The sequence below is a fragment of the Lethenteron reissneri genome, chromosome 59, assembly GCF_015708825.2.
Source record: "Lethenteron reissneri isolate LAM-NWPU_2019-01 chromosome 59, ASM1570882v1, whole genome shotgun sequence".
Classification (NCBI taxonomy): domain Eukaryota; kingdom Metazoa; phylum Chordata; class Hyperoartia; order Petromyzontiformes; family Petromyzontidae; genus Lethenteron; species Lethenteron reissneri.
Genome location: NC_083837.1, coordinates 5,942,502 through 5,969,388, shown reverse-complemented (window position 1 = coordinate 5,969,388; position 26,887 = coordinate 5,942,502). Strand labels below are relative to the sequence as shown.

General features: G+C 50.2%; 1 protein-coding gene across 1 annotated transcript in view; it reads left to right on the top strand.

The window, feature by feature from the left end:
- Window positions 1-26,685, top strand: part of LOC133357785 (klotho-like) — a 33,715-nt gene extending 7,030 nt beyond the window's left edge. Inside the window, 6 exon segments of the mRNA XM_061575903.1 lie at window positions 3,560-3,778; window positions 3,780-4,080; window positions 18,130-18,398; window positions 20,167-20,426; window positions 22,744-23,648; window positions 24,489-26,685. Coding sequence (XP_061431887.1) covers window positions 3,560-3,778; window positions 3,780-4,080; window positions 18,130-18,398; window positions 20,167-20,426; window positions 22,744-23,648; window positions 24,489-24,931 — 2,397 coding nt within the window. The 3' untranslated portion in view covers window positions 24,932-26,685.
- Window positions 26,686-26,887: the final 202 nt, after the last annotated feature.

Sequence of the window (26,887 nt, the reverse complement as noted above, 5' to 3'; positions counted from 1 at the left end):
ACCGATCTCAAGATGATTGTGGTATTTAGGCACTGCGGACGTTCAATTGACGTATTGTGCCAAACCGATGCACATGCCTCCTGCATACATTAAAGAAAAGTAACATTAGTGCGATGGTGGCCATGTAACCCAAACTGTGGACCATACAGTGAACCCATAGAGAAACACAGAGACACATTGACACTCACAGAATTACACATAGAGGTACATAGAGACACATTGACACTCACAGCATTACACATAGAGAAACACAGAGACACATTGACACTCACAGCATTAAACATAGAGGTACACAGAGACACATTGACACTCACAGCATTACACATAGAGGTACATAGAGACACATTGACACTCACAGCATTACACATAGAGAAACACAGAGACACATTGACACTCACAGCATTACACATAGAGGTACATAGAGACACATTGACACTCACAGCATTACACATAGAGGTACATAGATACACATTGACACTCACAGAATTACACATAGAAGTACATAGAGACACATTGAAAACAAGTCACATGGTGGCCATGCAACCCAAACTATGGACCACGTAGTGAACCACTGGAGTCTGTGCTACTTCAATGGAGGAGGAACAGTAAAACTACACGAACTCTCTCTCTCTGCTGAAGCCCTCTTGTTGTGAGCAGCAGACCTTAACACATTCCTGCGGAGGGAGCTGGTAGGAACGTTGGGTTGCTCGGTCAATGGCCAGGGTCAACAGCAGCGTGGTGTATTCCGCAAATATGGCCGACTGTGAGGGCGGGCACAAGCCGGCGTGAGTAGGTTAAACGTTGAGTTTCATAAGGGTGACCAGCCCCTCCCCACCCAGCCCCACCCCTTCCACCCCCCACCCAGCCCCACCCTCCTCACCCAGCCCCTCTCCACCCTCCCCACCCAGCCCCTCCCCACCCTCCCCACCCAGCCCCTCCCCACCCTCCCCATCCAGCCCCTCCCCACCCAGCTCCTCCCCACCCTCCCCTCCCCACCCTCCCCACCCAGTCCCTCCCCACCCTCCCCTCCCCACCCAGCCCCTCCCTCCCCACCCAGCCCCTCACTGCACGACGGACGGACACAATAATCCCCTGTGGGCTGGTGTAACCAAGAGGTTCCTACCAGTAAAACTACACGAACTCTCTCTGCTGAAGCCCTCATGTCGTGAGCAGCAGACCTTAACATTGACATCTAGCTCCAGAACACATTGCTACTGTCATCATGCGCAAGAACAGAATTGTGCCAAAGACGCAGTGACGAACACCCTACTCTGATCCGTGGCATAGCACGCAATGTGCACTCGTTGGCAACTTAATATTTATGGGCACATTGTAGCGATGGATGCTTGTCATTGTTGAGTTACTATTTAGTTGTTTTATTTAACACCCCAACCTGCTCTCATCTAACTATGTACAGTATTTCATAATTTGTATCTCGAGGTTGGTGAACACGCTGCACCGTGAACCCCAGCCCCCTGAGATTCCCATTCCCCCCCCCCCAAAATAAATCCTCCTGCAAATTTGTCACAAGCATCACGCGGTATTTAAAATAAAAATAATTGTAACGTCGAGGTTCAGTGGGCGCGGCGCGGGTTTTATGCGCATTCTTTACGGACGTCTGATCCCCATACAAAGCGGCTCTTTGCGGCGGATCGTTTCAAACGTTTTTTCCCAGCACACGAACGCTCCCAAGGCCTGTACCGGCCGGTTTGGGTCTAGAGTGCTGCCAGCCATTAACGCTTTTATGAGCCTAGTGCCGAGGTCAAACCGAAATGTCCTTTCAGCGACAAACCTGCAAATATTTATTATCGCCAAGAGAACACCGCAGGGCCCCGCGGACGACGAATGGTCGATATTCGCGAATTAAATCGCGGCGCTCCCATGGCGAGGTGAAGGATATAGCGTGAGACTTAAGAGGCATCGGTGGAGTTTTGACTTCTGTATTTGGAGGGGAGGGGGGGCAGGGGTTCACTTTTAATGTGTCATTTTTATTTATAAATTTGTATTAATGTGTTATTAATGTGTTATTTATATTATGTATTGGTTAGAAATTTGTTCCAACGTGATTTGGTTTTGCCCACAATTTCACTTTTATTGTTCATGCACTTAAAGCACTATGCATTGCATTATTTTTGCACGAATAGTGTTATATAGAAATAAAGTTTGATCGATGGATTGATTTTGTCCCTCACAATCGCGCGTGCATATAATTAATTAATGTACAATCTTAATTGTAAGCTACTTGAAAATAAATTAACAAAGATGTCCCCCCGCGAACTCCGTCCATGCACAGAGGAGGAAGAACGAATCGCAGAGGACAGCAAAGATGGAAGGCAAAATAAGTGAACAGGGTGTCCCGGTTTAGTTTAAGTACGGCGTAAGGAGTCCAGCCCCAGGGGCAAGTCAAGACGATGGCACCAGGGCCGTTCCCTTCACCACCGACGGAGCCTATCGACGTCTTCGTAAGTCAAACGCGTTGAGTCGAGGTCGACGTACTTGTACGTCGACCTCTAACCCCACGGGTTCCTCGCTCCGTCGCTCTCGACAGAGCGCCAACACGCAACGCTTCTTTGAACACAATGCAGCTTTTTTATCTTGTACAAAACTGTCTTGGTCAATATCCACGCTCATGGCCGTTGCCTGGGCCACTGCCTGAAACGTGTCGTATTAAAAACCCTATTAGCGCTAGGCCAATGCCTGACAGTGACGCTGTGATATATGTTGTATATGTTACTGTATTCTGCTTTAGGGCAGCATTATTGCCACACACTTTGAGCATCTATACCTAGTGATTTTTTTCCCCGCCTTGTTCTTTGTTTGACATGGTAATGCAAATACAAAGATCCCATAACTGACGTCACGCACCTGGGGGGGGCAGACATTGTGACGATGTGTGCGGAAGATGGCGGAGAGTGAGAAATGTGACGTCACATCAAAATGCTCAACTTTAAATAAATATAGAAAACACGTTCTACTTAATTAAATTTACTTTTTAATAAATGTTTTCTCCTACAACATCAGAGTGCAGCGCCACATTAAATACGCACTACAATGACAATAGTTTAAAGCGATTTGAAGCATGTTTTATTTTGGGGGGGGCAGAGCTTTGTGACGTCATATTTGATGGGGGGTCTGACTTTTTGTGACGCCGTGTGACAAAGGGGGGGGGGGGGGTAAAAATCGTCCAAAATCGCGTGACGTCATTTATGGACGGCCCCTTAACAGATTGTTGGAGCAAGTGCTCGGAGCAAGTAGCTATGAGGGCAGGCACGGCACACTCGTGGGTGGGTGGCCAGCACCACGCCTGACCGCCTTTGTCTGCCGAGCCTACACACTGCGCCAGGCTACTCATTTCAGGCTGGGTCGACTTCGGGGAGGCTCAGGACTGGTTAAAACGTTGGTCACTATTCTTTATGGTCACGAGCAGGAATTGAACTCGGGGAGCCGGCTTCGTGGCGCAGTGCACTAACCACTGCACTACCGCTCACTTCTCTTTGTTATGCACGCACCCATACACATACACACGTACACACGTGCACACACACACACGTGTCAACAGGCGCACGCCCGCGCGTGGCACGTGTACCACGCGCGGTTCCGCCACCGGCAGCGCGGCCGGGTGACCATCGCGCTCGGCTCGCACTGGGTCCAGCCACAGGGGGCTGGCAGACCGCCCTCCGCGGCCGAAACGGATGCCTGCCAACGCTCCGTCGAGGCTTCCCTGGGCTGGTTCGCGTCCCCCATATTCGGCGACGGGCGCTACCCGCGCTCGCTCCGGGAGCGCCTATGGCACACGCTGCCCTGAGTTTGGCGAGAGCGAGCGGCGCGCCGTGCGTGGCACGGCCGACCTCTTCGCGCTCTCCTTCGGGCCGGATAACTTCGTGGGCGTCGAGGCGAAGGCGCGGTTCGGCCAGCGGCTGTCGCTGGGGCTCAGGGAGGTGCTCAACTGGGTGCGCGCGGAGTACGACGACCCCGAGGTGCTCGTCGTGGAGGCGGGTTGGCTTGTGAAGGCGCACGTCGGGCTCGACGACACCGCGTCCATGCACGTGCACAAGAGCTTCATCGGCGAAAGCCTCAAAGGTAAGTGGGGGTGGGTCACCCTCGTGCCACGCAGCGACTGGTGCCTGGGTTCGATTCCCGAGTCGGGAACCTTCCTGTGTGGAGTTTGCTGCATGTTCCTCCCCTGCCCCCTCCGACCCCCGTTTTCCATGTTTCCTCCGGTTTCTCTGGTTTCCTCCATGCAATAAGAAGTCACTCCTCGCTTAACGACGGGGTTGCGTTCCTGGAAACTCGACATTAATTGAAACGACGTTAGGGGCCATTTATAAATGGCGTCACGTACCTGGGGGGGGGGGGGGGGTGGTGGGTCAGACATTTGGGGACGATGTGTGACGAGGGGGGGTTGAGAAATATGACGTCAAATCAAAATCCGCAACTTTAAAGAAATATAGACAACATGTTCTACTTAATTAAATTGACTTTTTAATAAATGTTTCTCCTACAACATCAGAGTGCAGCGCCACATTAAATACGCACTACAATGACAATAGTTTAAAGCGATTTGAAGCATGTTTTATTTGGGGGGGGGGCAGAGCTTTGTGACGTCATATTTGAGGGGGGGGGTCTGACTCTTTGTGACGCCGTGTGACTAGGGGGAGGGGGGAGGAATCGTTCAAAATTGTGTGACGTCATTTATGGACGGCCCCTTAACAAAACACATTTTCCAATAAGAAACAATGTAAATATGGAAGGTTATGTCCCTGGGAATTTTACGATCATACTTAAGAATATAATTAACTTTTTTGAAAGTACATACAGTATTTAACAAGAAAAAAAAACTAATAATAGCACAGGCGATTAACTGTAGCTATAAGCAGAGAAAATGTTAGGTGAGGTTAACACTCACCAGTGATGGTTGTGGAGCTTGCTAGAGGTGGAGTGACGTGTTTGTGCCACAGGGACACTTCCAATTACTGTTGCACAGCTTTCATCTTCATTTCTAGGTTTTCATTGCAAAGTATGAGTTGCTTTCCTGCACACTTGAGCACTGCCCTCCCTGCTTGCATCATCCTTACTCATTCCAATCACACACAGCATTCCGCTAACACACAATATTCCCATCAAAGGGCATTCCTATCACACACAGCAGCAACAACAGCAGCATCAACAGCAACAACAGCATTACCAAGAGCAACAACTGAAATAACAGCAACGCAACTAGCAGCCACAACAGCAGCAACCGCAACAACAGCAGCAACAACAATACGAACAACAGCAACAACAATAACAACATTAGCAACAGCAGAAACAACACATTTTGATGGCGACGCTGCGACTTCTGCTTCTGCTGCCAGGCTGCTTGCGGCCTGGCTCTGCTCTCGCTGGACTCTGGCTGAGCGAGCCGAGCGGTGTAGTCAAGCAATGCCTCACCTCTTTCCTGGAGAGTGATGGACGGGCCACACCGGGAACTTTTCTTGGCTTGGATCGACAAACCAATTCTATCTCACCCAACGTTGCCGACTCACGAGCAGACTCGGCCCAGCATCCAACGTGCAGCCGGGAGTGCTGATTGGTCGACTTTCTGGTTTAAACTACTTGAGGTCTACACCCACTGTGCTACGATCTGCTGTGGAAATATTGACCCCGACCTGAGCATGCTCGTCACTTGTGTTGCAGATCTGGTCAGTTCTTCTTCTGCCCTACATCCACACGATCACAGTAGAGCGCCTTCATCACCATACTGATGAAGGAGCAGGGCTTCTCAACTTTGGATTGGTCAACGCACACTTTATAGTCAAGAAGACGGCACTGATCCACGATCTGATCAATGATTATGGACTCGACCTACTGGCCGTTACCATAACCTGGGTATCTGACGACTCACCGGACGTTATTAAGCGATGACCTAACAGTTACGCTATCATACATCACCATCGTAGTGAGAAGCCTGGCACCAGCAGCCCACATGCTGGTGGAATTGCACTAATTCACCCTGAAGACATTTGCGTGAAAGTTCTTAGTGACTCATTAACAATCACGCTATTTGAGCTCCTGTTTGTGAAAATAACTAATAGCATGTGGGGGCTTACGACTGCTGTCATCCATTGATCGACCGCCGTCTTCACCGCTGTCAGAATTCTTTTCCGCGCTTTCCGGTCTGCTAGACCTGGTTACTTGACTCTTGCTACATCAGCTGTGGTGACCTGAACTGTCCTGGACCATCTGGTTCTTGTGATAAAATCAACAGTGATCTTTCACGAGATTATCGACAGTCAGTTTAACCCAGCACGTCAGCGGCAGAACATGTAACTTGGGAAATATACTTGGGAAATATCACATCTTCACACCCGCTGATACCATATCTGTAACTGACATAAAAAACGTGGGTATTTCAAGCCTACGTGTTAAACAGTGGATATTTAAGATCACAGTCTCGTAATGTGCAAAGTGCTGTTACCGATTTTTTACCCACCCGTGACAAAGACTGGAAACGATTGGACCACGATGCTTTCTGTCAGAAGATCTGGTCATCATCATCATGAGCATGTATAAACCTGCATCGACGGTCGATCCATTTGCAGCTCAATTAGAAAATTACATTATTGCTGTTTTTGATGAAAACGTCCCCATCTGAACAAGCACAAATAGAACGGGAATAACACGGTAACGGTCTGTCACTGAAGGCGATCGCTGCAAAGCAGACATGGAGGCCAAAGTTTTTTTGGAAAAAAACTGGTCTTGAGATTGTTCGACTCACTTACAGAGCAACCTGCAGATATCCCAACCGACTCATTATTGAGTCGAGCAGATCATTCTATGCTCTGCATGTCAATGAGTTAGCTCGCGACTCCCATGCTCTGTGGCGCATCGTGAAGGGTCTGATGCACTCCAACCACCGATAAACCAGTCAATCCAGTCTGTCCACAGTACTTGGGACATTCTACACTAATAAAATAGTGACGACCAAGACAGCAGTTTCTAACTTGAAGGCAACACATTCTCCCAGATCAGCCTGGAACCAATATTAAACTTGAGACCTTGGCAAACATCGGTGGCATAGGTGTCGATGTTCATCACACGGCTGCCAAATGAGACACCCACGCTTGCCTGCATCCACATGTCGATTCTAAAATCATGCTTGGCCGTGCTTGTGCCGCTGACTGTCCAACTGCAAACTATCACCCGATCTCAAACCTGAGTCCGATTTCAAAGGTCATAAAACACCTTTTGTCTGAAGTGGTTACTTCCCCACGTCGCTGTACAATGGACAGATTCAACCCGTTGCAGGTGGCATATCGGAAGTTCCACAGCACTGAGACTACCCTACTAAAGATCACTGATGACCTCTACAAGATCATGGATGACTGGTGCACCGCAGCATTACTCAGCCTCGATCTCTCAGCACTAATATGAATACTGTGCACCAGTATAGACTAGAAGTAGTCACACTCAATTTGTCTAATTGAACACTGCAATGTGGTGTATCGCTGGAGCCCTCAAGTCGACCCCAACACCCTCGTTGCCCGTGCTGTCACACATCTTTCCCCCACCCATCCACCACAAAGCTGCAACTCTCCAGGAAGTCCTGCGATTTGAGGAAAACATTTGCCTCCCCATTCATCAGAAACTCAATAACGTCCCTTGTCATCGCTTGAAGTCACACAAACCCTTTTGGACCCACACACTTAACCTTAAACAATGTGATTTCAACCCCAATGTGACAAGCACAAAGTGGCACACACAAAGTGCTTGCCGTACATGTGTAGTGACTGGGTATGTCACTATGTGGTGCCAGGCCTGCGTGTATGTTGCCATTATGTATAGCCGGTTACTGGGCACAGTACTAACCCTAGCGGGGCTTGGGTGAGCGCTGGTTATCGCGAGGGCACCAGGTGCAGTATGCGGTGCGGGCTCCCGGTGAGGGAGCAAGAGAGTGTCTGCCAGCCAGGGTTACATTGGGGCATGATACTCTGGGTAACCTGCTGACACGTGACCGGATGATATTGGTAGGGGGCCACCGGTGGACAGGGGCCGCTGGGGGTCACGTGGTATAGAGGAGCCCTCGGGAGCCTTGGGGAAAGAGCTGGAGAGATCGAGGTGGGCGGGGCGAGAGGCGGAGCCAGCCCCAGCTCAGGCTGATATAATGGGGGCCCCGTGTGGGGCTTGGGGTTCTTGACTGTTGGTGAGTGAAGATCCACATCGGGTTGAAGAAGCCTCGAGCCATGCAGTCCGGGACCCAGCTCGTGGTCCGTACCAGGATAGCGGGACCGCGTCTAGTTCTGCCGTAGCGTGGTTAGACGGGCATTCAACACCCGAGTGTAGGTCACGATATGTTGTGTTGAGTTGATGTAATAAATAGTGTTGCTCCCAAGACAACATCTGCGACTCATTTGGACTCACTACACATGAACCACAATACCTTGCTAATCTTGTCAAGGAGCATAAATCATCACACAAACTCCGGTCATCCTCACAGCAGTTTTTGGCTAACCATCGAACAAAGATAGTCACCGCATCGCGCGGCGCTTTCAAATATGCGTCTGTGGCAAATATTAGGAAGCCACTGGAACTGTGCACTTTCAAATCAAGATTGAAAACTCATTTTTTTAGAACTGCTTTTTGTGTTTAGTTTTGTTGTCCTTTCCCTGCACCTCCGATGATCACGGTTGGCTACGTATGGTGCGAAAGAATTTAAACTTACGTACATTAAATGTCCACACCTTGTTGAAGGTACGGCAGCTTTGATTGCTGGATTGGCACCCTGATTCACCACCCTCACTCTTTAAGTCCTCAAACAAACGTCGTGCCTTTGCTGGATCACCAGTAAACTGAGAGGAATTTGGCACTGATTTTGATCTTCAAATCACACTTATTATAACAGGTGCTTCATATTTCCTGCTGCAAAACGGCGTAATGATTCTAATTTGGTTTCCAATGTGATCACCTTCCCACACATCATGGCACTTGAAGCAGTTAAGATAACTTCTTGATGTTGAGGGAAGCGGTGATAAATGACCTCAACAAATCAAAACAAAAACAGCCCACAATGAACTGAGATGAGGGTATGCCGCCGCGTACTGTATCACTCCGTGTTCTGTATCACTCCGCATTCTGTATCATATCACTCAGCCATGCAGCTCAAGAGAGCGAGGACTCCCCGTGCCGTATGGCCGTGTAGAGATACACTGAGCCGGTAAGGTGTGTTGTATAACAATGTATGTGGCACGCAGTGGCCTCGCTCTCCGCCATGGAAAGTAGCTTCTCACTGACAGTGAATTTAGAGCGATACCATGCGATGTTCAATGCATACAGTGAGGGAAAAAGTATTTGATCCCCTGCTGATTTTGTACGTTTGCCCACTGTCAAATAAATGATCAGTCTCTAATTTTAATGGTAGATTTATTTGAACAATGAGAGACAGAATAACAACAACAAAATCCATAAAAACGCATGTGAATGGTTTTATAAATTGATTTGCACTTTAATGAGGGAAATACGTATTTGACCCCTCTGCAAAACATGACTTAGTACTTGGTCGCAAAACCCTTGTTGGCAATCACAGAGGTCAGACGTTTCTTGTAGATGGCCACCAGGTTTGCACACATCTCAGGAGAGATTTTGTCCCACACCTCTTTGCAGATCTTCTCCAAGTCATTAAAGTTTCGAGGCTGATGTTTGGCAACTCGAACCTTCAGCTCCCTCCACATATTTTCTATGGGATTAAGGTATGGAGACTGGCTAGGCCACTCCAGGACCTTAATGTGCTTCTTCTTGAGCCACTCCTTTGTTGCCTTGGCTGTGTGTTTTGGGTCATTGTCATGCTGGAATACCCATCCACAATCCATTTCCAATGCCCTGGCTGAGGGAAGGAGGTTCTCACCCAATATTTGACGGTACATGGCCCCGTCCATCGTCCCTTTGATGCGGTGAAGTTGTCCTAGCAGAAAAACACCCCCAAAACATAATGTTTCCACTTCCATGTTTGACGGTGGGGATGGTGTTCTTGGGGTCATAGGCAGCATTCCTCCTCCTCCAAACACGGCGAGTTGAGTTGATGCCAAAAAGCTCCATTTTGGTCTCATCTGACCATAACACTTTTACCCAGTTGTCTTCTGAATCATTCAGATGTTCATTGGCAAACTTCAGACGGGCATGTATATGTGCTTTCTTGAGCAGTAGGACCTTGCGGCCGCTGCAGGATTTCAGTCCTTCACGGCGTAGTGTGTTACCAACTGTTTTCTTGGTGACTATGGTCCCAGCTGCCTTGAGATAATGGACAAGATCCTTCCGTGTAGTTCTGGGCTGATTCCTCACCATTCTCATGATCATTGCAACTCCACGAGGTGAGATCTTGCATGGAGCCCCAGGACCGAGGGAGATTGACAGTTCTTTTGTGTTTCTTCCATTTGCGAATAGTCGCACCAACTGTTGTCACCTTCTCACCAAGCTGTTTGGCGATGGTCTTGTAGCCCATTCCAGCCTTGTCTAGGTCTACAATCTTGTCCTTGATATCCTTGGAGAGCTCTTTGGTCTTGGCCATGGTGGAGAGTTTGGAATCTGATTGATTGATTTCTTCTGTGAACAGGTGTCTTTAATACAGGTAACAAGCTGAGATTAGGAGCACTCCCTTTAAGAGTGTGCTCCTAATCTCAGCTCGTTACCTGTGTAGGACTTGAAATATCACGCGCCACGTGTTCTGTTGCTAGGCAAGCGAGCAGCGTACAGTGGGGGCAACTGAGGATACAGTTGTTGTTGTCGTGCCATTAAGGGGGGGATCGTTGAGAGACGCTACAGGTGTTAGGGGTAACTGAGGACGCAGGCCGGTGATTGGTCAAGAGGGGGGATGAGATAATTGATTGGGACTGATTGGTGTGGGGATAAAAGGCACAGCCTGGGAGTCTTGGTTGGGGTTGGAGTTGAAGTGATGGTGCCCGGGACAGAGATGGAGCAGCAGGGAGCAGGAATAGATACGATAAGAGTGGACAGAGAGAATACAGATAGGGTAGCAGTGGATAGAGAGAATACGGATAGGTTAGCAGTGGATAGAGAGAATACAGATAGGGTAGCAGTGGATAGAGAGAATACAGCGTACAGTAGCAGTGGATAGAGAGAATACAGATAGGATAGCAGTGGACGGAGCGAGTACAGAGTAGGGTAGCAGCGGAGTAACGGACCTTGGGGGAGAGGGAGAGAGAGCGAGCGAAGCTGCGGAGCAGAGCGAGCGAACAGAGAGACATGGAGTGATGACGAGGAGGAGGTGTGAACTAAATGCGTGAATAAAAGAGACAAGAAAGGCAAGAAGCTGTCGTATGAGTACGGGTCCTACAACTGGTGTCAGAAGTGATTAAGAGAACTATGCCGATATGTCAAAGAAAGTTACTAAGAAGAAGAACTTGCCGGCGGCCTCGTCGGCCGACAACAGCGATGCGGATGTGATACCTCCATCGGGCGTGGAGGCTGCCGCTTCCCCGGGGGACGCAACCGGTGGGGCGCCGCCGCATGACGAGGCCGACCCGAACGACGAGGAGGAGCCGAGCCCGCCTCACGTATGGAGAGCTACGATGGCGGCGTGGGAGGTCAGGATGGCGGCACTCACGCAAGAATTTGAACAATTTATGCAGACAATACGGGAGGCGCCGACGGGTTCGGATCAACGGCCGCACGACCTCGTTACATCTGCGGGGGCCGGCGGTGCGGCTGGATCTCCTAATGTGCCAGGTGCACAGCTGGATGCCGTGGAGGAGCCGGAATCACTGCCTTCGAGCACGCCACACCGACTGCATGTGGAATGCTTCGAGGTTACAGTCGGCGACTGGACGGCGTTTACATGACGGTTTCGGGCAGCAGCGTATGAGTCGCTCAAGTGTACGGAAGCTGAAGCCCTATGAGCCCTGCCAACGGCCTTGGACGATGACGCGCTGGCGACATTCTACGGCCTCCCTCTTGGGGTTCGCTTGTCATTGTCAGGGATATTCGTGGTGATGCAAGACATTTATGAACCTCGATCAGTCGCCAAGTGCAAGTTTCAGTTGAGACAACGGGCGGGGGGGGGGGGGGGGGGGAATCTCCCCTCGCGTATCGCAGTGCGCTATTGACCCTCAGCCAAGCGTCTTACCCGGCAATGGATGAGGCTGCCCTTTATTCCTTGGCCCAGGAGAAGCTGTTGCAGATGGCAAAGGAGCTATGAGTCGTCCTCTCACTTCCCAGCGACAGCGACGATGACCAGGAACATCCAGGCCAACCTGGATCTTCGCGACGAGCCATCGGCGGTGCCACCACAGCCCCTGGTGGTGGGCGTCGGTGCGGATGGGGGCCTACCGGAGTGGGAGCTAACGTCGCTGATGGCAGCGGCCGCACGACCGCTGTTGGGCCCACCTCGCCGCTCGGGGACGGGCGGACATGGCGGTCCGCTGACGCGTTACGAGTGCGGGCGTCGAGGACACTTCGCACGAGACTGCTGGAGACGGAGAGGCATCTTCCCGCGATCATCAGGAGGCTACAACTGCGGATTCTACCCAGCGCAGGATTATCAGGCGAGTCGCGACACATGCAATACACGGCCGTATCCTACACCTGACCCATCCGCGACACCACACACTGTTGATCCCCCTTTGTATGATGCACAGGGAAATGCTGTATAGGGGTGCGTTGGCTCATCGTGTTTTGGGAGCTGTGCCGGGTTCGTTGGATGTGATGGCGCTTGTTCAAGGGGTTCAGGTTCGAGTCATTGTCAATACGGAGGCTTCGGCGACCCTTATTTTCTTGCAAACTTTCCGATTATTACCAACCTCGCCCCATGTTTTGGAACCAGTGGATGGCCCGTGTATAGCGGCAAATGGGGGCAGTTTGGGAATTTTGGGTCGAGTACTTGCAACGATACAAGTCGGGGAGGTGTGCGTGATTGGATACATTTTGGTTTCGTCTGTTTTGGCTGTACCTTGTTTGATGGGCACGGATTTTTTTGCAAAAGATGCCAGTTAAGATTTTGATTGAGAAGGGATGATTGGAATTGCCATCAGGGAAGTGCCTACATTTTTTGGGAACTTTGTCTAAATTTGCTCGTGTCAACGCTGTGGTTCAGGCGGTGATTAGCCGCACAGTGTGCGTTCTGCCTGCGACGCAGAAGCTTGTGCCGTTAAGGTTGAAAAAAGGGCTGTCAGTGGGTAACTTGGAGGAAGGCATTCTGTTGTCGCCCTCAAATGCCGTGGCACGAATGCCCTCTTTGGTGGGTGCTTTTACGATGGTGCCGGCGACGGCCGAACCGTTCATTCAGATTGTGAACAAGGGGCACGTGCCGGTCGTTATTTAAGAGGGGACCACGTTGGCGCACGTGTCGGTCGCACGGGGTTCGGAAGGGGATGCGTGCTTGGCAGCTGGGGGAGGTGACACGCTGCCACGGGAGGAGGAGAAACCGAGCTGGTTTCCCAATTTGTATGAATGCAACGACGATTTGACACCCGAGCAGCAGACGCGGTTAAGGGAGTTGCTTTTGGAATTCAGGGACGTTTTTAGCTGAGGGAAGTTTGATGTCAGTCGCACGACCTTATTGCGACATCACATTGATACTAGGGATGCGCCCCCAATTCGATTAAATCCTCACCGTGTGAGCCCGCTGGAGAAGGATTGCATTCGGAAAACGGTTAATGAGATGTTGCAACAGAATATCGTCTCTTCTTCTTCCAGCCCATGGGGAGCTCCAATCGTATTGGTTAAAAAACGAGATGGTTCTCTACAATTTTGTGTGGATTATCGCTAATTGAATAAGGTTTCAGTGGTGGATGCATACCCGCATTCTCCGGTGCGAAGTTTTTTTCCACTTTGGATCTCTTGTCTAGCTTTTGGCAATTGCCCTTGGATGAGGAATCTAAACCGAAGACGGCCTTCCGCACGCCGCAAGGGTTGTTCCAATTTAATGTACTACTGATGGGGCTGCACTCCGCGCCATCCACCTTTCAAAGATTGATGGAACTTGTATTGTCTGAATTGCAGTGGGAGTATTGTTTGATATACCTTGACGACGTCATTGTGTTCAGTAAGGATTTTGAGGGACATTTGCAGCGGCTACGGGCTGTGTTTGGCAGGGTACGGGATGCCAATTTGAAATTTAAACCCCAAAAATGCCATTTGTTGAGAACGTCTGTTAAATACTTGGGGTATGTGGTCAGTGAAGCAGGGGTCGCCACAGACCCGGAGAAAACCAGTTGTGTAAGTGCATGGCCAGTGCCTAAGACAGTGTCGTAAGTACGTAGCTTCGTGGGATTTGCGTCATACTACAGTCGATTTGTTAAAAACGTTTCCACAATTGCGAGGCCACTGCACACGCTGACTGCTAAGGGTAAGAAGTTTCTGTGGGGTGACGAGGAACAGCGTTCATTTGAAACGCTCCGGGACGCATTAGTGGACGCACCGCCGCTCGGATATCCGAATTTTGCAGAAATGTTTATTTTGGGCACCGATGCCAGTGATACGGGCATCGGCGCTGTATTGTTGCAAACGATTGACGGAGTTGAAAGGGTCGTCGCGTATGGCAGCTATATACTGTCCCCGGCAGAGCAAAGATATTGTGTAACACGCAGGGAATTGTTGGCGATTGTACACTTTGTGCAGCTGTATCGACCATACTTGTACGTGCGACAATTTTTGGTCTGCACCGACCACGCGGCACTACAGTACTCCTTGCGGATCGATCAAGCCACCGGGCCAAATGGCCCGGTGGCTTGAGGTCCTGCAGGGATACTCATTCACGGTCCAGCACAGGAAAGGGACGCGTCATTTTAACGCGGATGCTCTGTCCCGATTGCCTCAGTCATCGGGCTTGTGTAGATGTTCCGAGGGATCGCTGCGCTGTGGGCTGCCGCTGCAGGGCATTCCGGCCATGGCTGCTGCAGCCGATTCAGACTGGGTTGGTGATGCACCGGCTAAGGAGCCTGGGTTGCTGGGATTGTCACGGGATTGTTGGGCGCGCTTGCAAGCGGACGATCCTTCGCTTACCAAAATGAGGCTTCGGGCCTCTCATTCCAAACCGTCGGATGATCGGGCCTTTCTTCGACTCATTGACGACCTCCTGGTCAGATGGGATGTCGTCTTACAGAAGTTTTGTATTGTAGTACCACTATGTTTGAGAGGGGAACTTATTCGCGACACGCACGAGCGCTTGATGCACTTGGGGGAGAAGAAAACGGCTTTGACTTTGAGTAACGATTTCTATTGGCCGGAATTACAGAATGATGTTCATTTGTATATTAAGGCTTGTCACGAGTGCGCACGGTGGAAGGCGTGCACACTCGTGACAGTCGATACGTGTTTTGCGATTGAACGAGATTGTAGCCCTTGATATTTTGGGACCATTCCCCATTACCCTGAGGGGTCACAAATACCTGCTTGTGGGGGTCGAGTACCTTACTCGGTGGCCTATGGCATGGCCGCTAGTGGACCAATCGGCAGGATCGATCATGGAGGCCTTCGTGCAGGGTTACGTTTTTGACAAATGTGCCCCGGAGCACCTGCTTACGGACCAGGGTAAGAATTTTTCGTCCCGCCTATTGAAGGAAGTGTGTGACGCATTGGGTACAAGGAAAATTCGGACATCCCCATACCACCCGCAAACCGACGGGATGGTTGAGCGTCTTCATCGAACATTGACGTCTGTTTTCTTGGTTCTTTCGGTAAAGTCACGTAGAAGGGACTTAGATGAATCCCTGCAGTCACGAAAAGCTTTAAATTGAAAATTAACGTCTGTTGTGCCAACAGGTTAATTCAACTCAGACAGACTGGGATCTACATATCCCGGCAGCCTTGGCCGCTTATTGATTAGCCCCACACGCTTCGACAGGGTATTCACCCGTCTATTTGATGTTTGGTCGTGAACCAGAAGCCCCAGCCTTGGTCAGGCTGGGGGTGAAATTTAAAGGGAAGTCGCCAGCAGTGCCTGTCCCCATGCGTGAGGCATTGGATTGGTTGAAAGAGGCCAGGGAGGCCTCGCTGGGGAATACGGAACGAAGGCAGGCGGCTAATGAGCGCCTGCACGGTACACAGCCTCCACGTGAGCCATGCCTGGTGGGGGACAAGGCCTGGTTACATTGTCCGATGCTGCCAGTAGGCACATCACCGAAATTCCATCGGCCCTGGCACGGGCCCGTTGAGATTGTGGAAGTTCGTCGGGATCAGAGTGTGAGGATTCGATATGGTCGCCGATTGTGGCATATTCACCCGTCGCGGTTGAAGAGATATGTGGTGCCTTATGATGCGTCATCTCCCATCCCGGAACGGCCTGTATTGGATGTGCCCGACGAGCGTACTGTGCGGCGACGGGAGGACGAACCTCAGCAGTCTACCCCCCGTGTGTCTGCAGGATCGCCATTTTTGAGTCAGGGGACACCTCGGGGCACATTAGACCACGTTGGGGTTTCATCGAGGAATGGCCGGTGTAACGAAGATGGGCGCACGTTTCGGGCAGGACGCTGCCCCGTGCCCACGGACGGAGATACCCTGCCCCCTGTTCAGTCGAGCCGGGGTGACGGACCGGCTGCCGGAACCCGCTCAAGAAGATTGAGTTGGGGATTGTGTAAATTTTGTTGTATGTTGTGTTTTCCTTATATGTTGTGTTTTCCGCGTGACGCGTTGTGTTTAGCCGGGACAGCTAACTTTTTCAACAGGGGGTGGGGGTTATGTAGGACTTAAAATATCACGCGCCACGTGTTCTGTTGCTAGGCAAGCAAGCAGCGTACAGTGGGGGCAACTGAGGAGACGCCACAGGTGTTAGGGGTAACTGAGGACGCAGGCCGGTGATTGGTCAGGAGGGTGAGTGGCTGATGACTGACGCTGGGCTGGCGGCGATAACATGGTCACGTGGGGCTGGGGGCCTGGGGTCGAGTGGCGAAGCGGGAGATGAGATAATTGATTGGGACTGATTGGTGCGGGGATTAAAGGCACAGCCTGACGGAGAGACGGGAGTCTTGGTTGGGGTTGGAGTTGGAGTGGTTGGTGCCCGGGACAGAGAGAATACAGATAGGGTAGCAGTGGATAGAGAGAATACGGATAGGTGAGCAGTGGATAGAGAGAATATAGATAGGGTAGCAGTGGATAGAGAGAATACAGCGTACGGTAGCAGTGGATAGAGAATGCAGATAGGGTAGCAGTGGACGGAGCGAGTACAGAGTAGGGTAGCAGCGGAGTAACGGACCTTGGGGGAGAGGGAGAGAGAGCGAGTGAAGCTGCGGAGCGGAGCGAGTGAACAGAGAGACATGGAGTGATGATGATGGCGGGTTATGCATTGGAGCGAACGGAAAGGCATGGAGTGATGACGAGGAGGAGGTGTGAACTATATGCGTGAATAAAAGAGACAAGAAAGACAAGAAGCTGTCGTATGAGTACGAGTCCTACACCTGTATAAAAGACACCTGGGAGCCAGAAATATTTCTGATTGAGAGGGGGTCAAATACTTATTTCCCTCATTAAAATGCACATACATTTATAACATTTTTGACATTCGTTTTTCTGGATTTTGTTGTTGTTCTATCTCTCACTGTTCAAATAAACCTACCTTTAAAATTATAGACTGATAATTTCTTTGTCAGTGGGCAAACGTACAAAATCAGCAGGGGATCAAATATTTTTTTCCCTCACTGTACATGGGTAGTGATTCAGTGGCGACTTTGTAGGGAAACAACTGATGTAGTTACTGTACCGGTATCGTCCAAACATTCCAATGCTTTAAAATTACCTGAAAATTGCTCAATTGGGATCACACACAGCAGCAGCAGCATATCGCCCTGTACTGCGAAAACTTGGCAGAACACTCCTGACAAAAAGTTTTGCGATGTAACCGAGTCTTTCCTGACCGTCGTCATTAACATTATTCGTATGGAGTTCTAGAATTTCTGTATGAACTGTGTTTTAATTGAGCCTCTTCGCTCGGTGTCATAAATGTCATGAATTGTGATCTAGTTGCATGTGTTGACATGCTGTCTTTCCCCCGCACCTCCAATTAGCACGGTTGGCTACGTGTGGTGTGAAAGAAGTTCTACATACATGCATATATACACGACACGAGGATACCCTCATCCAGCAGTGAATGGACACACGGGCTGGCGCTGTGCGCATAACTGCGTGCTCTTTGTTGTCACGCAGCCATGCACTGGGATGGAGTGAGGCTTGTCGGCTACACGGCCTGGTCACTCGTCGACGGCTTCGAGTGGCGCTCCGGCTTCTCCATTCGCAGGGGCCTCTTCCACGTCGACTTCTCCAGCGAAGATAAGCGGCGGTGGCCCAAGAGTTCCGCGCACTTCTACCGGCAAGCCGTGGCCAGCAATGGCCTGCCGGCGTCCGAGGAGAGGGCCTTCGCCAACGGCACGTTCCCCTGCGACTTCCTGTGGGGAGTCAGTGACGGCGTTGTGCAGGTACCGCTGGGATGGACGCGGCGAGCGGCGATCCACATTTTTATATTCGCGGCACAATCCTGGCCATTGCAGAAACCAGCGTGCGTCTCGGAGATAAATGAGCGGGAGGTACAGGTGACACTTTTATTAATAATAATAAACACTATGGGAACCTCATTTGCCAGTAAAAATATGATAAGGTTCCCATAGTGTATATGCTTGCCCCGAGCTCTCATACTCTGATGGTGCATTGTCTTTGAGTTGTGCGCCTTTTGGCGCCATCTGGTCCAACACCATGTGAGACTAGGCTCTAAGGAAAGCTGTCTCGGGTGTGGACCAATCAACTTCAAGGACAGTGCATACATTATCAGAGTTATGTCTTTTGTTTGTATTTATGACCGCAGGCATTGCGGTCGATGCAAACATGACTCCTTGTAAAAAGGTGTCAGTTTTTGTTGCCAGATAGAAGACTAAAAAACCAATTATTATAATAATAATAAAGTCAATTTGTATCTCTGCAATGCCACCACCGCGCAGTGTTTGCTCCTTCTCGTAGAGGAGAGAGAATGATTCAGGTGGCGAGAGGAGGAACGACAGATGAGCGGGAAGGCAGCAGCCACGCAGTGAGTCGGCACCGTTAAATGCCCAATCTAATGTGGGAGGAAACCGGAGGAGCCAGAGAAAACCCACGCGTGCAAGGAGGGAAACACTCTATCCTGTACAGATGGAGCAGCTGGAGTCCACATGTTTGCTGTACTGCCTTCTCCTGGAGAGCCAGTGTACAGAACCATCTTAACACTCATGAGAAGGGATTTTCACAAGAATTGTGTGATACACCAACCCTCGCTGCCTCCACAGTGCTAGATGACATCCATGTGCCACCTTAACGCTTTAATTTTCCACATTCAATAACAGCCCTTTTATCAATCCTTGGCTGAACGAGGGCTGCCCCACTAGGTATGGGTTATGGGGGTAATTTTACCATACATCTCGCCACTGAGGCGCCACTGTGGGGATATGTTAAGTACCTTGCCTGATATACAGGAGGTCATGTATTCAATAACAAGCCTGACGCCTGGGATTTGTAGTTTGCATGTTCTCTCTGTGGTCGCGTGGATTTTTCTCTTGATCCCTCCACATTTAGAATCCACATGCGTTTAGAGTATTTGACTGCTATAAATCTCCACATAAGCCACTTCGTTGAGATATCATTTGTCTTCTGAAAAAGAGCTATATAGTTCAGTGAGCCTTACCTGGTAGGATAAAGAAAAGTTATGTTTATACTTCACCAATGTAAAAATTATAGGCAATGTTTCTCAAGGTCCCCTATGGACTCACCACTGTCTACCTCTCCCCTCTCATGTTACTCAACTCCCCTCCATGCACTCTCCTACCTCTCTCCTCTCACCTCACTCTACTCCACTCTACACTCTCTGCTCCAGCAAATAATTTATGTCAAAGGCCCCAGTGACCCTGTGCTCATTGGAAGGTTGCTCATTCTCTTCTGCTGTCCACATCATGTGGAAATCCCTTCCCTCCTGCCATCCATGTTGTCAACTCCCTGTCCTTGTTCAAGTCCAGACTCAACCCCTTCCTTTTTTCCTCGGCCAATGAAAGACTGCCTCTGTCCCTCTATGAAATAAATGTGCTCACTATGTATATGGAGCATCGCGAGACATTGTCGCTATATAAACCAATGTCCCTTTACGCCCATGTCCACATCTGTTCATCTCTCTGTATCCATCAGTGTCTCCGTCTGCGCGCACACCCCGTCTGCCCATGTTCTCAGGTCGAGGCGCCGCCAGTGTCGCCGCAGTTCAGCGATGGCGCCGTGTACAGATGGAACCGCGGGGGCGACGGCAAGCTGCAGCGCGTTGCCGCACTCACGGCCACGCGCCGCCGATCCGAGTGCCCAGACTACCCCGGTATCAGGGAACGGATCTCCCTGCTCAAGAAACTCCAGGTCAATGCCTACCGTTTCTCGTTCAACTGGAGTCTCATCGCCACGGGCGAAGGTGCCACCAACTCCTCTGCCCTTGAGTACTACAGGTATTGGAACTCTTCCGGTTCTTCTGCAAGTTTAATTTGCTGAATCTTGACTTAAAGATTTCGTGGCTGCAGGAATTCATATTCTTTGGGTCTTTCGGAAAAAAATAACGTATATGGTTCAAAGAAAATAACCAAAAACTACGACGTTTCGATCACAACACAAGGAAAGAGTAGGAAAGCTGCTGTTTTATAGTGTGTAGTCCTAGGGTCATAAATGAAGTGGCAGGGGCTAGTGATGTTCACGTGATAAATTAGCATGTTAATGTAAGATCGGAGAGTGGTCCGCGACGAGTGCGCGGGTGGCTATGTTAATGTTAGAGATTAGCATGTTAATGTAAGATCGCAGAGCTACCGCGACGTAGAGGTCGGCGTCCATAGGTGGCCACGTTGGCGTGATAAATTCAACCTGTTAATGTGAAATCAAGAGGCCATCGCCTCGCTGGTGTGTATATTGATGTGTGCTACGAGGGGGGGGGGGGTGATGTAGCGTCGGTAATACACAGCACCCGCCACCCTATGTATACTTACCTGTAGTTGTGGTTACGGGCCTGTAGGGGGTGCCACCTTGAGACAGACACAGAGAGAGAGCCGGACCGTTGAGAGGCCGAGTTCCCCGACCCCAGGTGAGGGGTTGGGGGGTTATTCCAGAGCCCCCTGGAAGGTTCCAGAAAGGGGGCGGTACCGGGGGCGGAGAGTCCCCGAGGTGGCTATAAAAGACGGACCTCAGGACGGCTTGAGGCAGTGCTCTGAAGACAAAGACTGAAGACCGGCTAGGCTAGGACCCTGGAATCCCTGGGACCCAACGTCCTTTTAAGGGCCGGGGCTGAGCGCGGGCCAGTGGTCGAGACCCGCACCTTGGCTGGGTCAGGTCAGCATAGCGTCCCCTAGGTCACCCTTAGCCGGAGGACTCAGAGCCCGTAGTCCCAGTGATAGGCACGTCAGCGCGGAGGCCATACCTTCCCAAGTAGCGGGGGTAAAGGGGCCTTGTGTTACAATATTTCAATAAACCGTGTGGCCTCTAAGCTATGTCTCCGGTCTCCATAGGAATGCACTACAAGTGCATATACATTACAAAAGGTGTCCATTACCGGTTGGGTTATGTATATGGTAACCAAAGTGCATTATACATGCACATAATGAAAACCCATTCTTCTTGTACCGCCTGTCGTTTGTGTGCACTAAAATAGCAGTACCTATCTAGATTTTAAGTTTTCGTGACTGCAGGGATCCATACTCTTTTGTTCTTTCGGTAAAGTCACGTAGGTATCAAATTAAATAAATTAAATCACGACGTTTTGGGCACAACACAAGCGTCCGTCATCAGGTGGGACAACCACAGCAAGAAACAATTGCTGAAGTGGGCAAAAGGAGCTGCTGCAATAAGATGCCATATAGGCAAGAGAAGGGGGGGAGGAACCAGGGAGGAGAGACAGGGAGGGTGGGGGGCATGTGGGGTAGGGGGAGTGGAGGCTACAAGTAAGATGCAAGCAGTACCTGTCATAGTCTGTTTAAAGGTAATCCCCATTGAAGTATGGTGACCTGTATAGGCATGCATTTAAACAATGTATTATTTGATGATTTACTTCCAAGCAGCACTAAGTTTGTAGCTATCTGAACGGTAAAATTAATTGTTATTTCTCTCAATTTCGATAGGTTATCTTATTAGTGTTGGCCAGTAGTAACTGGTTTGCACATAACTTCAATATTATCAAAATCAATTGAGTGTCCTTGTTGGCACGCGTGTTCTGCCACTGCAGACAGTTGTATTTTGGAGTATTTAATATTTCTTTGGTGTTCTTTTAGTCTCGTGCTGATCATGCGTCCTGTCTGCCCAACATAGCATTTTCCACAAGAGCAATTAATCTGGTACACACCTTCTGTTGATAGCTTTGGTAATACATCTTTTGTACCAGATATCAATTTCTGTATTTTATGTACCATGCCAAATCTGACTTGGATGTTTTGTTTTTCCAAAAATCTGGCTAGTTTATTGTTTATTCCAACAATGTACAGTATTTTTATAGTTTAAATTACTTGGTCAGTTACAACGCTCGTGTTATTTGATTTGGTTTTGGCATTCAGTGCCCTGTTGATTTGTGCATCATTGTAACCGTTCAATTGCAGCACTTCTTTAAAATGTTTAATTTCACTTCTCAGAGTATCTCCATCTGACACTTTCTTAGCCCGATGTATGAGCGTCTTGATTATAGAGAATTTCTGTGTAGTGTGCGTTTTCAACAATTTATTTTTCTGGAATGCTTTCTGAACCTCAAACCCCCTCTCGCCTTTGACGCTGTGTTTGGTTCGGGTCACACAGGTGCTATGCCAAGGAGCTGCACCGAGCGGGTATCGCCGTGGTTGCCGTGCTCTACCACCCGGCGCACCACCACTCGGGCCTGCCGGCCGCGGTTGCGCAGTATGGCGGCTGGCTCAACGCATCGACGGCACCGGCGTTCGCCGCCTATGCCCGCCGCTGCTTCGCGCATCTCGGGGCCCATGTGAAGACTTGGATCACGGTCAACGAGCCGGGCAATGTACGGCTGCTTGACGGGCTCCGGGGCCACGATGGGATGGCTTACGCCGCGGCCCACAACCTGCTGCGAGCCCATGCAGCTGCCTGGCACATCTATGACAGTGAGTTCCGCGGCAGGTACGGGGGTCGCGTGTCCATTGCGCTGCGGGCCGACTGGGCCGAGCCGGCGAACCCGTTCGCTGCGGCTGATACCGCGGCCGCGGAGCGTGCCCTCGTCTTCCAGACCGCATGGTTCGCTGACCCTGTGTTTCGCACGGGATTCTACCCCACGGAGATGAGATCCTGGCTGGAGGAACGGCTAAGGCGGAGAGGGAGCCACGGCAGCGGCGGCGAAGCGACGCACCTGCCGAGTTTCACGGAGCAGGAGGCCGGTTTCGTGCGGGGCACGGGCGATTTTCTGGCGCTCAGCCACTTCACGGCGAGGCTGGTGCGGCACGAGCAGCGCAATGGGTCGGGGTACGAGGCTGATCAGGAAGTCCGCTCATCGGCGGACGCCACCTGGCCACGGTCGCCCTCCGGGGCAGCGATTTTTCCACAAGGCATCAGGAAGGCCCTCCACTGGATTGCGAGAAGGTACGGGCAGTCGCTGCCCATCTACATGATCGCCAACGGGGTGGTGGACAGAGCTGCACTGCACGACGATGCACGGACCTACTACCACCAGAGCTACATCAACGAGGTGTTGAAAGGTGAGGTGTGGGTGACACGATGGCGCAGTGGACGCTCGACTATCTGGGGTAACGGCATGGGCAAGGCTTATATAAAACAAAAACATGGATAATGCACACTTACGTAGGCTGACGTATAATGTCCTTATTGCTCTTATCTCTAGCGTGTCCACATCTATGTCATCCTCCTTTGAGCTTTATCTCTCCATCTTGCTCATCTTTTCTCATTTCATCTCAGGGCAGCCATAGCTTCGCTGGCCAATCCCCAAAGCCTTTTTTGAGATGGGCAGATTCTACATTACATGTAATTTGAATGTATAATTGCATTACATTTGTAATCGATACTTAAATTACACATGCATTGTAAAATTGGTTGATCGGTGGGTCGTGTACGGTGGGGTAAAGTGTAGGTAATCCAACTTTTTACAAGACATTTGTACACCAAAAAACTCTCTAGAGGGGCTCTCATGACAGATCGAGAGTGATAGATTACAAGGCTGCTCCATTATCTTTCATTTTAATTGCATGAGATTGGGGTTAGTTGACAATTTTTACCAAGTTTCACGAAGCAGGAGGCCGGGTTTGTGCAGGGCACCGACGATTTTCTGGCACTCAGCCACTTCACAGCAAGGCTGGTGTGGTACAAGCAGCACAACGGGTTGGGGTATGAGGTCGATCTCCTGATCGTCCGCTTGTCGGCAGACGACCACCGGGCATGACTCCCGTAATTGCACTTGTATTTAGCCCTTTTCCTTTTAAAACCAGTCGGGCCAGATGTGGTCCATGGGGGGAAGGGGGGAGTCTTCAGTATGAAGAGATTGCTGTTGTTGACTTGCCCGAATCCGTCTGTCTCTCGTACAGCCCGAGATCTGGACGGCGTGAACGTGACTGCGTACTTCGCGTGGGCCTTCCGTGACCGCTTCCTGCCTGAGGTCGGCTTCTTCAGCTCGGCACAGAGCGGCAGCGAGGCCAAGCATTCGGCCATGGCGCTCGCTTCCATCGTCCGCCAACGAGGATTCCCCGGCGACGCCAATGATGGCGCCGTGTCCACCCGCCCCTGTGAAGGCCTCGTTGTAGCGTCCACTAATTCCTCCTCCTCCTGTGTGCCGTGCGAGTTTATTCTGCAGCGGAAGCCGCTACTGGCGTTTGTGGCCGTGACACTCGTGCTGGTCGTTTGTTTTGCGAGCACCGCAGCCACCCTGCGCTGGTGCCGATCCGGCAGGCCCCCTCGCCATAGCACTGATGCCGTCAGCCAGCACCGGCGATTTGCTCTCCATGTAGAGGGCATAGATGGTGACACATAGGGGAGCTGTTTCACGAGTTGCCGTGGCGATGACAACGAGCTCCCGAGGCGGCTGCAACTCCTGACCGGCATCATTATCATCGTTGTCAGCCGGGGTCAACCCGCTGCTGGATGAAAGCCTCGCCAAGCTGCTGCCACCACTCATGATTCCTGTCATGTAATAATCCACCCAGCATCCACTGCACACGAGTTGATTTTATCGTTCCGTCTCCTCGGTTAGCGTCCTCTTGGTTGCGTTCCATTCCGTGGCTGCAGCTCCGATGTTATTCTTGAATACCGGACATCACGAATTGTAGATTCTATGTCATGTAAAATACAGTACGGAGTAATTTTATAATAAATGACTCATGATAGATTTTCTGGATCTTAATGTATCACTTATATCAATAGTTTACTCATTGTACGTGAAGTTCGGTGTAACTCTTAATTAGCTGGGTGGTGGTGGTGGACATCTACATTCCGGCACTTTGGTGGCAGTGAGGGTTGGTGGATCCCACACAGATGTTATGAAATTCTATTTTATTGGGCTCGCCAGAGAAGGCAGTACAGGTATCCTTTAACAGACAGCTGATAAGCTGCGCAGCGCCACAGGTGGCGCTATGGCCACGGAGGAGAAACACTGCACTACAAAATATGTAAATCCGTTTTGCGGACCCGCGCTTACCCGTGGATATTCTAATTTCCAGGTCATGTTTGGTACATTGGTATACAAGTAAGCAACCGTGTATACAAAATCACATAGATGGCAAGTCCGTGGTGGGCAAGGGAATGCTGTACAGCAAAATGTGGACTCAGTCTGTACTATCTGTATTGGATACATTGGTGCCTTCTCGCATGCATGGGTCTTCTTCAGGTGGTTCATTTTCCTCCCACATGTGCAAATACTCATTAATTGGCTGAAAACACTTTAATATATAGAGGACCGCATAGCTTGGGCAATTGTTGGTATGGGCTCAGTGCTTGGCTGCCTTCCTGCTTTACAGAAGTTCCTTGTGCCTCTGAGCCATAGCAAATACAGTGCACATTACAAGTTGAAATAAAATAATAGGTTTAAACATTAATGAAAGAATTGTCAAATAATAATTATGTCGAATTGACTGCAGGATGAGGGATTTCTAGTTTTGTGTCAGCCATGGGGGTTGTTTAAGCATACTTCACCCCCTGTCCAGTGAGCATTTGCGAAGCAGTAAGCACGCAGGCATGGATCAGATATCACTGGCCTCTGGGGTTAGCCATGGCCCGGAATCAAACTTGTCATCAGGTTTATAGCGCAATGCGAAAGCCACTGGACCATCCTCCACCGCTATCGTCGTAATGAGTATTGTCATAATATAGGCTCTGATCATGTGTAACCTTCCCCACAATTCCCACACTTCTGCTCAACTTTTCCATCTTCACTGGCTCCAAGTCTACTATTGCTGTCTTTAAAACAGTTCACTTTATCTTACTATGTCCCATCCCATCATTTAAGATCCCAACCATTCTCGCTTTTGTTTCTTTTCCCTTCTTGCACCCCTTCACTGGAACAAACTCCCACTGTGCATTAAACAATCATCTACACTATAACCTGCTTCTGTTTTTCCCTTAAAACAACTCCCATCTCTTCTTCGTTGCCTATTCTACTACTACTCCCTGCCCTCATCTACGACCAGACCTACCCCAGACCGTATCACTACCTTAACCCCTCCTAAACCACTCCTATCTGTTCTCCTTACTGACAATAGCTACACTCTTGATTTGAAGCTTTCGTGACTGCAGGAATCCATACTCTTTGGTTCTTTCGGTAAAGTCACGTAGGTAGAAAAATAATAGATCATGACGTTTCCATCGCAACACAAGCAATCGTCATCAGGTGGGACAACCACAGCAAAAAAAAACTGCTGAAGTAGGAGAGAGATCTGTCGTGGCACGAAGTTTTATAGGCTTCGGCAGTAGGGGGGGGAGAGAGAAAGGGGGG